The 16436-nt window shown below is 37.5% G+C and overlaps 1 protein-coding gene across 20 annotated transcripts in view; it reads left to right on the top strand.

Moving 5' to 3' along the window:
• PTK2 (protein tyrosine kinase 2) overlaps window positions 1-16436 on the top strand; it is a 350940-nt gene that overhangs the window by 229267 nt on the left and 105237 nt on the right. For 7 of the 20 annotated variants that reach the window (XM_058444052.1, XM_058444057.1, XM_058444058.1 and 4 more), the window contains 5 exons: window positions 406-489; window positions 1614-1631; window positions 6923-6979; window positions 8843-8863; window positions 9964-10061. In XM_058444052.1, coding sequence (XP_058300035.1) covers window positions 406-489; window positions 1614-1631; window positions 6923-6979; window positions 8843-8863; window positions 9964-10061 — 278 coding nt within the window. The remainder of the gene's footprint in view (window positions 1-405; window positions 490-1613; window positions 1632-6922; window positions 6980-8842; window positions 8864-9963; window positions 10062-16436) is intronic. The other 13 variants (XM_058444064.1, XM_058444056.1, XM_058444069.1 and 10 more) reach the window with 5 other exon arrangements.

Raw genomic sequence — 16436 nt, 5'->3', positions numbered from 1 at the left:
AACTCTTTCACAAATGAAGATCGGCTATTTTTCTGCTATGGTTGAATGTTAAATGTTCACAGGAGTCTTGAATTATTTATTGGTCTTTGTTTTTTCCTTTAAATGTTGTCATTTGGAAAAATATCTGAATGTTCAATTGGCTGGTTCTACAGAGCTGGAAGAGTCTTATGTCTTGTTTCTGTATCAAGTGCTAATCTACAGGAAATTAAATTTTAAAATATTAGTATGTTTTTTAAAACTCAAGTCAATCATAGTAAGAATTAAGGCATGCCAGTAGTCAAAATAAAAGCATTGCAATTTTGTATCTGTTTTTATAGATAAGCCTTTAAATGTAACAAAAGTTGTCTTTTGTATTGAAATAATTTGTTTCTATTTTTCTCTTTCCCCTCTTGCCTCTTTATAAAGGAGTCAGTCACTGCCAACATAAAGTTAAGAAAGCTAGGCGCTTTCTCCCTTTGGTCTTCTGTTCCCATGATCCTCCTTCTACGGGTACTGCACTCATATTTGCACAGGCTCTCCTATTAACCAGAGCACTCCAGAGAAACTAACTCAAACTTGATGCTTATAGATTATCCTGAACAGATCATAGCTTTATTGAATATTAGTATATGTGCTGTTCATTGTTCAGAAGCAATAAGGGGATTGGGGTGGGGGCAAGGTTTTATGTCTGACTGTTTTTGGGTTACTCTCTTGAATAGAAGATTTTTTGTTTGCCTGTTTGCTGGTTTTTAAATGCATGACAGGGCAAGAAGTCGCTTCTCAGTTTCATTTGTGTTGTTGGAGTGTTTTCCCACAGAGGTCAGCAGGATCACACTTTTTGCATCATGGATTTCCTAATATAGCATGCAACTGAATGAAGGAGAATGGCCAAAGTGACTCCCTAGTTGTCTGCTTTTCATGCTTTGGGGACAGATATTTCGGGCTGCTGCATAGTAGAGGCAGTTATGCCATTTGGAGCATTTTCTAGGAAAGCAAAGATTATTTATAATAATTGAAACAGTAATTTCTCCCAACTATTCGAAACAAAATTTCTTCTGTGCAAACTTAAATGGGAACCTTCCTTGTCAGCAGAGCTTCAAGTACTGCACTCCCCACAGTTTACAGTAGTGGGCCTGGCCTATGTCTGCCTTGTGATATTTAAATCCCACTGGCTTATTGGAATGGGCTTGCTGAGGGCTTATTCTCTTCTTATCACTAAACATACAGATTAATGACTAGTTTGTTTGCATTTTTATCTGAGGGGACACAAGTTCCCTTTGAGGAAGGTAGAAACCATTTTTAAAATTTAATTGTAAGAGGCAGTCAAATTAACTTTGCTTAGTGTGGCAGAATCCAGTTTACACTCTGTAATACTTTAGCTGTGTAACTTCATGTAATACATTGACAGCTTTAAACTTGGCATTATGCCCTCAAATTCAAGTAAACATACTACCACTACAGTCTTTCTTTATCTTTTGAATTAAACCCTGGGGGTAATTTTTTTTAATTTCTCTTACACTTTGGTTTACTTGTCATTTTAATAGTGTTTTCCCCTCTCTTCCCTCTTCTCCTTCCTATGTCTCCCTCCCTCTGTTCCCTACTTCCCTTTCTTTGCATGCCACCTGGATCTGCAGATGAAATTAGTGGGGACGGTAATATTTATTTTCACATTTGTGTTACTGCTATGAGATAATTATTTATGAAAATAAATATAGTTTAGTATTTAATGAAAGGCAAAATGTGCTTTTGATCCAACAGAACCAAGTACAAAATGGTATGCAAAATATTTTAAAAATTGCTTAGGGCTTTGGCATGGAAAGGATAACTATCAATTTCTTAATCACATTTTAGTGGTAAATTTGAGTTGTATGTATTCCTAGTAAATTTTCTAGATTTCATTATTAAAACTTTGAGAGTTCTTAAAAAATGTCAAAAGCAAAATTAGTAACACTTGAAAGCTGTAAATGGTAGAAGTCCATACACTCTGTTTCCCAAGTATAGTATCTGTGTGATAATTCTTAGTTTGGGAATGAGATAGTAGAAAGGAAAGAATGAAAAATGATTTTAAAGACTCACAGAAACTAATGGAATTAGGGAAATATCAGCAATAATGATCATTGGTTTTTCAAATAGTTGATAGCACTTAAGGTAGAAATTTAAAAATTTAAAATCACATTCTATGTCTTACATTTCCCATCTGCTTCATATACTGCTTGCATGAAACTTTATCCTCCTTTATACTAAAGGAGTAAGATTTTATAAACTAAAGTTAAGAAGGAATTGTATTTTTTTCTCCTGATTAAATGAAAGAATGCTTTTACTGAAGATTTCACTTATGTGCATTTTTGTAATAGGATAGAGATATTGATAACTTGAGTATAACAAGCTAAGCAATTTCAGTAAAAGGTCTTAAAAGTGCGTGTTCTTCACAGGATTTGAAGTCAGAGATTTGAGCTTCATTTTTAGATTGATTCTGTGATAATAATTAGCAGCTGCAATTCATTGAGAGCTTTCTGCACGTGACACTTTACTGACTTGATTCCTAATTCTCACAGCAGTCATTCAGAATATCACTGGGTATTGTCCTCACTGTTTTGCAGGTGAGGAAAGTGATAATCAGAGGATTAAGAGAGATTCTAAGGCTGCTAGAGGCCAGTGGTCAGGTCTTAGGCTCCAGCCTTGCCCTTTTTCCACTGCCCCATCTAGTCAGCAACTGACTAGCTGAGGGATTACGAGCAAATTGCTTCATCTCTTGGGTCTTCATCTGGGAAAGGTCTCAAGTGGTTGTTGTGAGGATTACTCTGTAAGCATCAAAATTTAGATAAATGTCTGCAAACATTTTTGTGTATTTTCCCACCTGTGAATTTCTCAATACTGTGAATTAGCCAGGGCAAGTGTACTTAACCCATTTTACAGGTGAATAAGCTGAGCCTTAAGGGTAGTCACTTGGTCTTGGTCAGTAAGGCCCATGGACCAAATATGGCCCACCTGTTTTTGTATGCTACAGTTTCTTGCCTGTGAAATAGGGATGGTGATCATAGTACAACCTCAAAGAATTTTGCTGAGGATTAAATGACAATATATGTAATTATTTACAACAGCATCTAGTATGTGGTAAGCTCCCAATAATATGATTAGTATCAATGTCATTATTAAATATAGAATGCAGACCTAGCTTCATTTGTGCCCAGGCCTTTGAACCTGTTTCCTTTTTTCTTTGTATTTTCCTTATCTTTTGAATTAAACCTTGGGGGGTAATTTTTCCGTTTTCCTTCAACTATGTTACACTAACATGTGGAGGGCCCAGGAAGTTTCAGGCTGGTCTCCAATTTTTTACGGCCCTTGAGTATGTAAAAATACCTATCATATCAGTGTGATACTATCTTACAATCCTAAAAGCCAGGAAAGAAAAGCAAAATACAACCAAATCAATGTCAAGAATTCTTGGGAAGCCTGGGTGCAGTGGCTCCTGCCTGTATTCTCAGCATTCTGGGATTACACTTGAGCCCAGGAGTTCGAGACCAGCGTGGGCAACATGGCAAAACCCCATCTCTACGAAACGTTCAAAAAATTAGCAGGCATGGCAGCGCATGCCTGTAGTCCCAGCTATTTGGGAGGCTGAATTGGGAGGATCTCTTCAGCCCAGGAGGTGAAGGCTGCAGTGAGTCAAGATTGCACCACTGTACTCCACTCTAGGCGACAGAGCAAGAACCTGTCTTCAAAAAAAAGAAAAAGAAAAGGAATTCTTAGAAATATGCACCAGGTATTGCCACTTGAAAACTTGTATGTAGAAGGTTATAAACTTTTGCAGATCGTGTACCTGCAACATTGTTGATTTTACTCCATGAATTCTCTATTCACATTGCATCATAGTACACACACTGCACCCCAAATATAAGTAATTCCCAGACAGCTTTGATACATCCCCGGAGATTTTACATACAATTCATACAACCAAAAAAAAAAAAAAAGAAATTTACAGGTTTTCTCTTGTGATTGTATAAATTAATTGAAATGTATGCAACATATTTTCCACAATGTGTGCTAGCCTGATACATATTAGCCTATTTATTTTACTCCCTCACAATTATTTTGGAGGTTGGTATCTCTACTGAGGATTTTATAAAATGAGACAGTCCTTGAAGGACTGCTGTCAAACCAAAAAGATTGGCTGAGAGTATCAGCACACAGGAATCCTAGATCCTCAACTGCCAGGTCCCTTTCAGAGAGCCCTCAGAAGAAGCAAAATAATAAGAGGAGCTACTGTTGCTTGATGATCTGTTATGTGCAGGGCACATCTCATCTTTCTGTTGTGTCTCCTGTAATCCTCGTAACAATGCTGCAAGGTGGATGATGTTATTTTACCCACAAGGACACAGCTGAAGCATTGCCAGGTGAAGTGACTTTCCAAAGCTCAAGCAGTTTTCCCCAAATGGGCTTGTGTATTTTGTCCCATGTATTGCAGCTCTACCATTCACTTCTGCGCTGCCTCACACAGATTAAATCCTTTGCCTCAGTTTCTTAGGGATATAGCGTTCCTTTACTGATTGCTGCAGTGCATTCGTTCTTTTGGTTTAGCATGTGTTTCTTGAGGGGCCTTCTCTGTGCTAGGCACTGTTTTAGCTGCTGAGAACACAGTGTTGAGCAAGATATATGAAGGTTCCACTCTGGTGTCTGTTCCATTCTGGAGTGGTAGGCATACAGTTCACAGGAAACAAAATTATATCAGGTTGTTATAGGTAATGAGGAAAATGAGTCAGGGAACATGATTAAAAACAGTGGGATGGGGGCAAATTAGTTTGAGGAGAGATCCCTGAATAGGTAGCTAAAACCAGAATTGGCTCTAGGCCAACATAAGCTTTGGTGCATGGTAAAGCCCTCAGTTGGAGGTCACTGCCACTGGTGTTAGCAGCAGCTTTATGCCCTTCTTCATTAAGGCAGTAGACACCTGTCACCTGATAGACTTGGGCTTCTGAACAGGCTTTTAATGAACCTTTGCAGCCATATGAAGCTGTGGTGACAAGTGCAAAACATCTGCTTAGTAACACTGTGAGCTACGTGCAGGGTTGTAGAGACTCTTCAGCAGTTTGGGTAACAGGGCAGCTGGGGAAGGCAAGCAGAGATGCAGAGTTTGAGTGGCTCTGTCTCCCAAAATCCTGCTGCAGCAGGGCCAACACATGTGCTTTACTTCTAAAGGCACGTGCTTTATATGAAAGGAAGCAGTGAGGGTGCTAGGGCTGTTGTGTGGAAAGGCAGCTTTAGTTGCATTCATTTTCTGAGGAGAGCGTCACAAGGTTGAGCATGTTAAACTGTGGAATCAAAAGAGAAATGATTGCAAATGGCCATTTGTGTGGGTTCTGTTGCCTTAGCTGTTAGAGTAGATTCCTCCCCTGCTTAGTCTTTTTTGTTGCAAGTGTGTTAGCAGCTTCCTTCCATCCCCAAATTTTCTTTTACAGGGTCTTTTGTTAAGCCATCTTACACAGAAGCAGAGCTATAGGCCTACAGATGCCAATTTACTGTTGTTAGTATTCGCTGAAAACAGATTAAGAGGGAGAAATACAGAAATAAAAGAATGTATGATTTGGAGTCTGTTAAAACTTTTTTAATCTTATGAGTATTCTTGTATAAGAATAATACAGATTATCTACCTGTCATATAGGACTTAGGAATAGTTTACAAATAATAACTGTCTTAAAGAGAACTGATTTATTGGTGTTATATTCTGCTTCCCCAACTTTTTTTTTTTTACTGTAACCACTTTTAATGATGATTACATAATAAGAAGTGAATTCTTCCACTTGTAGATTTGATCTCAGTCATTACCATAGATGTGGAATGATTGATATCCCAGTGACTGTAAACCATATATATTCTCTATTTTCTTTGAATTCTATACCTTTAATATCTGAATGCAGTAATAAGGCGTCACAGAAGAAAGAATTTGTAGCTTTTAGTTTTGTTGGTGTTAAACAAGGATGCTAGGTCAAAATACCAAGATAGAGCTGCTTGGAAATGATGCATCACAAAGTACCGTCCCTGCTTTACTGACTCACAAGAATGGCCCAGCAGTTAAAATCCTTATACATGGAGTAGCTGAAGATTTTCCTTTTTCCAGAAAGAGAAAAAAGACAAGGCTGAAGTGATTTTTTCAGTATAGTTGTTACCCACATAAGTGACTGTTTTCTTCAGATGGGTATTTTTAAATTTCCCATTAATACAGTGGTGGACTTTTAAGTTGGTGTATTACCCAAAAAGAGTAGGTAGATACATTGGAACTTCTTGACATGATCTCAGAAAACCTCATTTTAATATGCTGCTTATTCTCCTTTTTTTCTTTTTAGATCTACATTAATTTTTTGACATTAATGCCTAAAATATCTGAGTTGAAAAGTTAGGAAACAAATTCCTGTTGCGTTTCTCAACCCTGAGCAAATGGAATGAATTAGCACAGTTAATCTCAAAAATTGGGCTGCCATTTATTTTCTAAGGGTTCCGTTCAGATTATGCTGTCAAGTCTAATTGTTAATAAAATCAGATACTGTGTTTTGTAAATACCAGTCTTATTTGAAGAAAGCCCAGTAGACAACTGTAGTTTTAAACATGTATTTGGTGTAGTTGAGGAAGAGCTTTGCGGTTGGTAGATTGATTAATTTGAAGCATATACATAGTTGTTTCATGTCTTTCTGTTTTTTACAAGGGCTTTCTGTGTTAGCCCTGTTTGCTCTCCGATAAACAAGTCTGTGTATTATAATGTATTGGACAATGATGTCACTTTTATTTCCATAAATGACTCATGTGTGAGCAAAATTTGAGTAATAGTGTTTTAAGAATATTTCAGCATAGTAGAGGATTTAAGCAGATCGCTTTGCCTATTTTAATTATATGAAATACCAGGAGGTCAGCTGTTGAACCTCTTTCAACATATCTGTTTCTTTTCCTGCAGAAACAGATGATTATGCTGAGATTATAGATGAAGAAGATACTTACACCATGCCCTCAAGTAAGTAAACTTCTGATTTTGTTCTTGCTCAGACTTGACAGATGCCTCCTTGCATTTAAAAGTTATTGATACTTACTGTCTTTTTAGAGCCATTTTTAATACTTCCTTGGGTGCTGAACAGAAATACTCTTTTCAACCTTTACCATTCTATCTTACTTACATATGCCCACTCTAAGATCAGAAGCCTAAACTCAAATATCTGTAATAATTTTTAGTTACAGGGTTTTTATAATCTTGTTTTCTGACTCTATCATAATAGAACCTTTATTGATTAGGGTATTTTCTGTCTGTAGAAAATTAGCATTATTGGTTAAGTATATATGTGAATGTATGTGTATATACACACACAATATATATACATATATGTATAATATACATACACACACATGTATACCCATACATTCACACACATATATTCAAAGATTTGCTTTTTCCCCCTTGAAATTGTTTATTCTTTGTTGCCATTGACTAACCAATACAAATAGCTTGTAACCATCGTCAGTCTGTACACCTCAGGGATGGGAGGTGTGGGGAGAGAAACAGAACTCTTAAAGGACCTTCATACAGCTTGGAAATGTCAAGATTCTGCTTCTCTCTGTGATGTGCAGCTTGTTGATTAAGGAAAATCTTGAAGCCCCAGGTCTCATGTTGGAGTGTATAGTCTCCAGATCTTGAATTAGATAAACTCTTGAAATTTCATTTGCAAAAAAAAAAATTTATTTCTTAATTTAATTTTCTTATTTTTTTAATGTTCCACACAGTACTGACTTGAGTATAAAAAAAAAATTAAACCTGCCTTTTAAAGAGTCTTCAGAAGTCTTAGTAGTTAATTCAAAATCTGAATGTCCTGATTTCAGTAGAGCTATATATATTTGTAAAATAAATGTTATAGGTAACAATAAAAAGCCTTATTCTATTGTATAAATATTCTTGTAAATATTCTTATTTGGATTTTCTGTATACATTGAGGAAGCATTACCAGAATGAAGAGAAACAATCCAGTGTTGCCTTTCAAGTGTGCATTGTGCCCTGTGGACCCATGTCCCCTTTCAGGAGCTTCTTGACTAGAGAGTTATTCGAAAGAGGCCAGAGCTGAAACTTGTGTGTACATTTTGATTGCCAGTATCAGTTCGGAAAAATGTTTAAACTTAGGTTTAACTTTTTGGCATGCAAAAAAGTTTGTGTGGCTCACATCTGTAATCTCAGCACTTTGGGAGACAGAGGCAGGAGAATTGTTTGAGTCTAAGAGTACGTTACCAACCTAGGTAACATAACAAGATCCTGTCTCTACCAAAAACAAAATAAATTAGGCGGGCGTGGTAGCACGCACCTGTTGTTTCAGCTACTCAGGGGGCCTGAGGTGTGAGGATTGCATGAGCCTGTGAGGTCGAGGCTGCAGTGAGCCCTGATTGCACCATTGCACTTTGGCCTGGGCAACAGAGTGAGACCCTGTCTCAGAAAAACAAAAAAAGAAAACAAAAACCACCAAAACACTTGTTTACTTTTTTGATTAGCCATATAGTTACTTGTACATTCCTGCAGATAATCCAGTTTTTATTTGTATATTTATTATTTATGGTTGAGCAGTAAATGTCCAACATGGCTTTCATCCATAACTGACAAAAATAAGTTATAGGAACTCGATAAGATAGGAACTTAAAAGCATTGTTTAACTAACATTGAGTTAACTTGAAGATATTTAGTTTTTACTTGTATTTAGTTCTTTAAAATCCATATTTGTGGTTAAAATATTTTAAAAAGTATTATTGAAATATTCTCTTCAAGTTTGTGTTGTTAACCTAATTGCTATTAGTTATTTCTAAGCAAGGTCTTCAATTTTTTTCTCTCTTAATTGCAATACAGAAAGCTATGGAATAGATGAAGGTAACAGGATTCCTTTAAATTAACTGCATTTGCTTGCATTTGCAACCTATGGAGTGATATGGGATGTTTCAGTTTTTGGTTAACTTATTTTTAAACTATTTGTCATTGGTTTACTCATACTGTTAAATCAATGGAACTACTAGCTAAAGTGATTTTAAAGAGGAAAATAACTATCTAAATTTTGGGTTGAATGTTCTGTGTTTATAATTTCATAAACCAGGGAGAACATGTAAAAATACTTGGCTCTTGGTGTATTTCATTGGTGATTACACTACTGGAATATATATGCGATAACCTATGGAGATGAGTTTCTTACCTGAAATAAATCAAAATACCAAGTAGCTAAATGGGTTATAATTGAATCCATTACGTTCCTAATGGACATTTTCTTTCCATGTGCCTCAAAAACCTACTGAATAATCGATTTTGTATATTACAATAACAGTATATTAATTTGAGGCACATGGTCTCAAAAGTATAAAGTATTTATGATTTATAATGTTGATATGTCCAACCTTGATTCTGAGTCATCTAATTTTGAAATTAGTTTTGAGAAACTACCTCTTTAAACTCTTTTAGCTCCATGAGTAATATAGAGATAGGATTATCATGAAGTGGAAAACTCTTAAACTTTCAAAACACAAAGTTTACTTATGACATAATTTTGTTGCTTCCATATTTACAAACTGTAGTTATTTGTAAAATAATTGCTTTAATAACTGTGCTTTTATAGCCTTCATATATTAATACCTAAACTAATAGTTCTTAATAGTTAAGCATATAATTTAATAGGGCAATTATTTAGAAAACTATCAAATAGATATAAAATAAATCAGAAATTTAAAAACTCCTAGGAACAACATGAAAAATATCTACCTTTAGTAGAACTCATTGTTTCTGTAGTTCTTCTAATACCATAACTAATTACATGAATTCCTGTTAAAATATTGTTTAAGAGAATTCCACTGTTTAAAGCATTTTCATAGATTGATGTGCCACAGATGAAATTTTACTTATGGATGATCAAGAAATACATCAAGTGTTAGTTCTGCATTCAGAGTATTTTACTTATGTATTGATGTGTGAATTATGTTTTACAGCCAGGGATTATGAGATTCAAAGAGAAAGAATAGAACTTGGACGATGTATTGGAGAAGGCCAATTTGGAGATGTACATCAAGGCGTTTATATGAGTCCAGTAAGTCTTTTAAGACTACCAAACAACTAGACTAATTTTGACTATTTAAGTTTAAATTGCTTTTGCTTGTCTTCATGAGTCCTTAGTTCTTCCAGGTATTAATATTTACAGGTGTCTTTTATAAAGCTCTTCATAAATGTCAGCTTATACTTGGCATATTCAGAAACAAAAAAATGGCAACATTAGCTCCTACAAGGTTGGGCCTGTCTTTTATTCATTTTAATCTTTCAGCCTTTGTCATCAGTAATAGTTTTTATAGGTGACTGTTCTTTGGATGGAATTAGCAAATCAGATGAGAGTCAGAAACAGCCAGTATACCTACTTACCCGCATTTTTGAGAAAGAAATGTTAATTTGCCCCAGTTTACCCTCCAAAAGAGATCAATAAATTTTTTAAATGATTGCTTTAATAATAGCTTGATGAGGTATCATTTGCTTACTATGAAGTTCACTCTTTTAAAGTGTACAATTCAGGGCTTTTCAGTGTATTCACAAAGTTGTGCAGCTATCACCACTGTCAATTGGAACATTTTCTTCACCTCAAAAAGAAACTTTAGGCCAGGTGCAGTGGCTCACGCTTGTAATCCCAGCACTTTGGGAGGCCGAGGCAGGCGGATCACGAGGTCAGGAGATCGAGACCACGGTGAAACCCCGTCTCTACTAAAAATACAAAAAATTAGCTGGGCGTGGTGGCGGGCGCCTGTAGTCCCAGCTACTCGGAGAGGCTGAGGCAGGAGAATGGCGTGAACCCGGGAGGCGGAGCTTGCAGTGAGCCGAGATGGCACCACTGCAGTCTGGCGTGGGTGAAAGAGCGAGACTCCGTCTCAAAAAAAAAAAAGAAAAAAAGAAACTTTATACCCATTAGCAGTTACTTCCCATTCCACCCTTCCCCAGCCTTCGGCAGCCGCTCATCCACTTTCTGTCTCTATAGGTTTGTATATTCTGGACATTTTATATAAATGAAACATAAAATATATGGGTTTTTTATTATCGACTTCTTTCACTTAGCATATTTTTAAGGTTCATCCATGTTGCAGTATGTGTTAGTACTTCATTCCTTTTTATTGCCAAATAATACTCTTTTGTATAGATATATACCACCTTTTGTTTATCCATTCATCGGTTGATGAATATTTGGGTTGTTTCCACTTTTTGACTATTAAAATGTTTCTGTAAACATTCATATATGAGTTTTTCTGTGGAGATATATATATATATATGTGTTTTTTTTGTTTGTTTTTTTTTGGTGAGACGGAGTCTTCCTCTGTCGCCAGGCTGGAGTGCAGTGGTGTGTTCTCAGCTAACTGCAACCTCCGCCTTCCGGGTTCAAGTGATTCTCCTGCCTCAGCCTCCTGAGCAGCTGGGACTACAGGCGTGCTCCACCACGCCCAGCTAATTTTTGTATTTTTAGTAGAGACGGGGTTTCAACATGTTGGCCAGGATTGTGTCGATCTCTTGACCTTGTGATCCACCTGCCTCGGCCTCCCAAAGTGCTGGGATTACAGGTGTGAGCCATCGTGCCCGGCCCTGGATATATGTTTTTAGTTCTCTTTTGTATATGCCTACTAGTGGAATTGCTTCATCATATGGTAACTGTTGTGTGTGTGTGTGTGTGTGTGTGTGTGTGTGTGTGTGTGTGAGAGAGAGAGAGAGAGAGAGGAGAGTCTTGCTCTGTCAGTCAGGCTGGAGTGCAGTGACACAATCATGGCTCACCGTGGCCTCGACTTTCTGGACTCAAGTTATCCTCCCTTGTAACTAGGACTACGGGCAAGCGCCACCACGCATAGCTAATTCAATTTTTTTTGTAGAGACAGCATCTCTACATTTCCCAGGCTAGTCTCACACTTCTGGACTCAGGTGATCCTCCTGTCTTGGCCTCCCAAAGTGCTGGAATTGCGGGCATGAGCCACTGAGCCAGCCAACTTTTTCTTTCTTTCTTTTTTTTTTTTTAGAACAGGGTCTTACTCTGTCACTAAGGGAGTACAGTGGTACAGTCATGGCTCTCTGCAGCCTCAACCTCCCAGGCTCAAGTGGTCCTCCCACCTCAGCCTACCAAGTAGCTGGGACTACAAGTGTGTGCCATCATTTCCAGCTAATTATTTTATTTTTTTTTAGAGACAGGGTCCCATGATGTTGCCCAGGCTGGAATGTTTAACTTTTTGATGAACTGCCAAAATCATTTCCAACACAGCTGTACCATTTTATATTACTAGCAGCAGTGTATAAGAGTGCAGATCTCCACATCTTCACCAACATTTGTTATTGCATGTCTTTTTAAATTAGATTGGTGATTTTTTAAATGACATTTTAGACTAATAGTACAATCATGTGCCATGTATAACGATGGGGATACTTTCTGACAAATGCATCGTTAGGCTATTTCATGATCGTGCAAACATTACACGGTATACTTATGCAAACTTAGATGCTCTAGCCTACTACATATCTAGGCTATATAATATAGCCTGTTGCTCCCAGGCTACAAACCTGTATGGCATGTTACTGTACTGAATACTGTGGGCAGTTGTAGCACATGGTATTTGTATATCTAAATATAGAAAAAGTACTGTAAAAATACAGTATAAAGTATAAAATAATGGTACACTCATACAGAGCACTTACCATGAATGGAGCTTGCAGGACTAGGAGTTACTCTGGGTCAGTAAAAGTGAAGGCCTAGATTATTACTGTACACTACTATAGGCTATAAATACTGTACACTTTAGCTACATTAAATTTATCTTAAAAACTCTTTCTAATACTAAATTAACCTTAGCTTATCGTAACCTTTTTACATCATGAACCTTTTAAGCTTTTTTCTATTTAAATTTTTTTAACTTTTTAAACTTTTTTCTTAACTAGGACACAAACACATGCATTAGGCTAGGCCTACACAGGGTCGAGATCATCCACATCACTGTCTTTGACCTCCACACCTTGTCCCACTGGAAGGTCCTCAGAGGCAGTAATGTGCATGGAGATGTCATCTCCTAGGGCAACAATGCCTCCTTCTGGATACCTGCGAGAGGACCTGCTTGAGGCTGTTTCACAGTTAACTAATTTTTGTTTTGTTTTATAAGTAGAAGGGGCTGGTGCGGTGGCTCATGACTGTAATCTCAGCACTTTGGAGACCGAGGCAGGAAGACCACTCGAACCCAGGAGTTCAGTACCAGCCTGGGCAACTTAGTAAGACCCTGTCTCAAACAAATTTAAAAATTAACCTGGCCTGGTGGCACACACCTGTAATCTCAGCTACTTGTGAGGCTGAGGGAAGATCACTTGAGCCCAGGAGGTCAAGGCTGCAATAAGTCTTGTTCACACCACTGCACTCCAGCCTGGACAACAGAGTGAGACTCTGCCTCTAAAAAATAAATAAGTAGGAGTACACTCTAAGATAACAATTAAAAGTCTAGTATATTAGAAAAAAAAGAAAAAGTATAGTAAATACACAAACCTGTAACATAGTCGTTTATTATCATTGTGATGTATTAATCACTATACATAATTGTATGTACTATACTTTTATATGACTGGCAGTACAGTAAGTTTGTTTACACCAGCATCACCATGATCACATAAGAAATTTGATTTCTATGATGTCACTAGGCAGTAGGAATTTTTCAGCTTCTTTATAATCTTATGAGATCACTATAGTATATGTGGTCTATCATTGACCAAAATGTTACTTTGTGGCACATGACATGCTTGCTCAAGAAACTGTCTTTGAACTAGAGTAGTAGCAGGTGAACAGAGATGGCTCTAATAAAGTTACAATAACAGAGAAAATTGACTCTTATTTTATACCTCTGCTTGGAAACTGCAAATGACCCTTTTTTTCCTTAGTAACTCCATATTTACCCATTTTTAAATGTCCTTTACACGTGTACTAGTGATGCTCTGAGCATTACTTTTATAACCCACGTTATAAAAGGTTTTTTTAATCAAAGATAACAGATAATTGCCACCAATAAACTAACCAAATTAGTTCAGTTTTGAAAGCCTTTACTCTTGTGCTTATATCAAATTGTATAATTTGTTATATATTTTTTGCTGTTTTTACTCCTTTTTCAATTTTTTTAACTATGGGTGTATTATCTATATTCCACAGTCTCTTAACTCTGCCCTTTGAGGCAAAGTGGAGTAGAAGGAGCAATGGATGCAAATTTAGTGAAAAACAAACAAACAAATTTAGATCTGGCTCTGCCTCAGTTTGAGATGGGGGGAGATAAGGTGACTGCATTGCTGGAATTTAACTAAATTATCTCTGAGCTTCCTGTAATCTCCAAAATTCCTGATAGGTAAAGCATTCTAAAGTTCCCAGAGTACCATGACTTAAACACAGCTAATAGCAGGGTTAGTGGACTTTATTTCATTCACTTTTAAAATACGTAATCCATTTTAGTTGTGAAAATACAAGATAATTTTTTAAAATAGTCATAATCTAAATTTAATTTTTTTTTTTTTTTTTTTTTTGAGACAGTCTCACTCTGTCGCCCAGGCTGGAGTGCAGTGGCGTGATCTCGGCTCACTGCAAGCTCCGCCTTCCGGGTTCACGCCATTCTCCTGCCTTAGCCTCCCGAGTAGCTGGGACTACAGGCGCCCACCACCATGCCCGGCTAATTTTTTGTATTTTTAGTAGAGGCAGGGTTTCAACGGGTTAGCCAGGATGATCTCGATCTCCTGACCTCGTGATCCGCCTGCCTCGGACTCCCAAGTAGCTGGGATTACAGGCATGAGCCACCAACCCGGCTAATTTTGTATTTTTAGTAGAGATGGGGTTTCTCCACGTTGTTCAGGCGGGTCTTGAACTCCTGACCTCAGGTGATCTGCCCGCCTTGGCCTCACGAAGTGCTGTGATTACAGGCGTGAGCCACTGCGCCCAGCCCATAATCTAATGTTTACTAAATGTTTGTTGAATGAATTCCAGTCCCCAAGGATTCACATTTTGCTAAATATCTTTTTTATTTTTTTTTTTTTTTTTTTTTTTTTTTTTAATTTTTTTTTTTTTTTTTTTTTTGAGACGGAGCCTTGCTCTGTTGCTCAGACTGGAGTGTGGTGGTGTGATCTCCAATCACTGTGACCTCCGCCTCCCGGGTTCAAGCATTTCTCCTGCCTCAGCCTCCCGAGTAGCTGGGATTATAGGCACACACCATCACACCCAGCTAGTTTTTGTATTTTTAGTAGAGACAGGGTTTCGCCATGTTGCTAGGCCCGTCTCAAACTCCTGACCTCAAGTGACCCACCTGCCTTGGCCTCCCAATGTGCTGGGATGACAGATGTGAGCCACCATGCCTGGCCTGTTAAATTTCTTTCTTGTGTATATTGTATACATTTGTTTTGTTTTTAATGTGGGAGTCTAATTTTATAGTGCAAAGCAATCTGTTCATTTATCTTAAGTTTCTATTATAAATCCTTTTCCTAGAACATGTTCTTTAGTATTCTGTAAAATCAAATAATATTTTATCAAGCATTCTTGATAACTGGTCAAAATGTAACTTGGCATAAATTTCATGGGCAAGGACCTACCACTGGATACTTTAAGATTCAGTTAATTCTTTCCGCAATTTTGTAGTCATTGTCTGCTCTGTGACAGCTACAGTTTCTAGGTGGTGGATGGATATAACTTAATTCTACCCAAGGCACAAGTTGACAGGCAAAAAAGACATACACTAAATCCCAAGAGGGTCTGAGAAAAGCAATGCATGGAAAAGGGGAGGTCAAGATGCTGTTCCACATGAGATGGTCAGAAAGAACTTCTGACAAGACGTGTTAGCAGAGCTTTGAAGTAAGACAGGGAGTGGAGCATGAGCATTCTCATGGGGAAGCCTGTCCTAGGCAGAAGGAACAGCCAATGCAAAGGCCATGAAGCAGGGCAGGACAGTACACCACCAGGAGGCCGGTGTGGCCACAGAGTAGAGGGATAGGAAACGAGGAAGGCAAAAGGAAACCTTTTGGAGGCTAGGAGAGCCACCAGGGGGCATGTGTGGGGCCGTGTGAACCTTGAGGTAAGAATTTTGACCTTCATTCTGAGAGTAAACATGAAGTTTATCTGATTGGCACACATTTTTTTCTTTATTAGGCAAGATTATCAGGCTTGTTTTTTCTTTTCTTCAAGCACCTGCGGATCACTTGGACATTCTCTCATTGTTATTCCTAGCCTTAAAATCCATTATTAAATCTAATTTTGTCTTAATTTATCCTAGAATAGCTTTTTTCTAGATTTATTTGTTAAGATATTTTAAACGTCTACTAGCTGTTATTAATTCAGAGCCTAATCATGCATCTCTTAGAGTCTAGGCATAGTGGCCACAGGGTGGTATTTTCATTGAACAATGAAAAACTTCTCTCTTCCCTAAATGTTGCCTGTATTTTACAG

Source organism: Hylobates moloch, unplaced genomic scaffold (assembly GCF_009828535.3).
Source record: "Hylobates moloch isolate HMO894 unplaced genomic scaffold, HMol_V3 SCAFFOLD_9, whole genome shotgun sequence".
NCBI lineage: Eukaryota > Metazoa > Chordata > Mammalia > Primates > Hylobatidae > Hylobates > Hylobates moloch.
The sequence above is the reverse complement of the archived record's forward strand: the minus strand, read 5'-3'. Positions and strand labels throughout refer to the sequence as shown.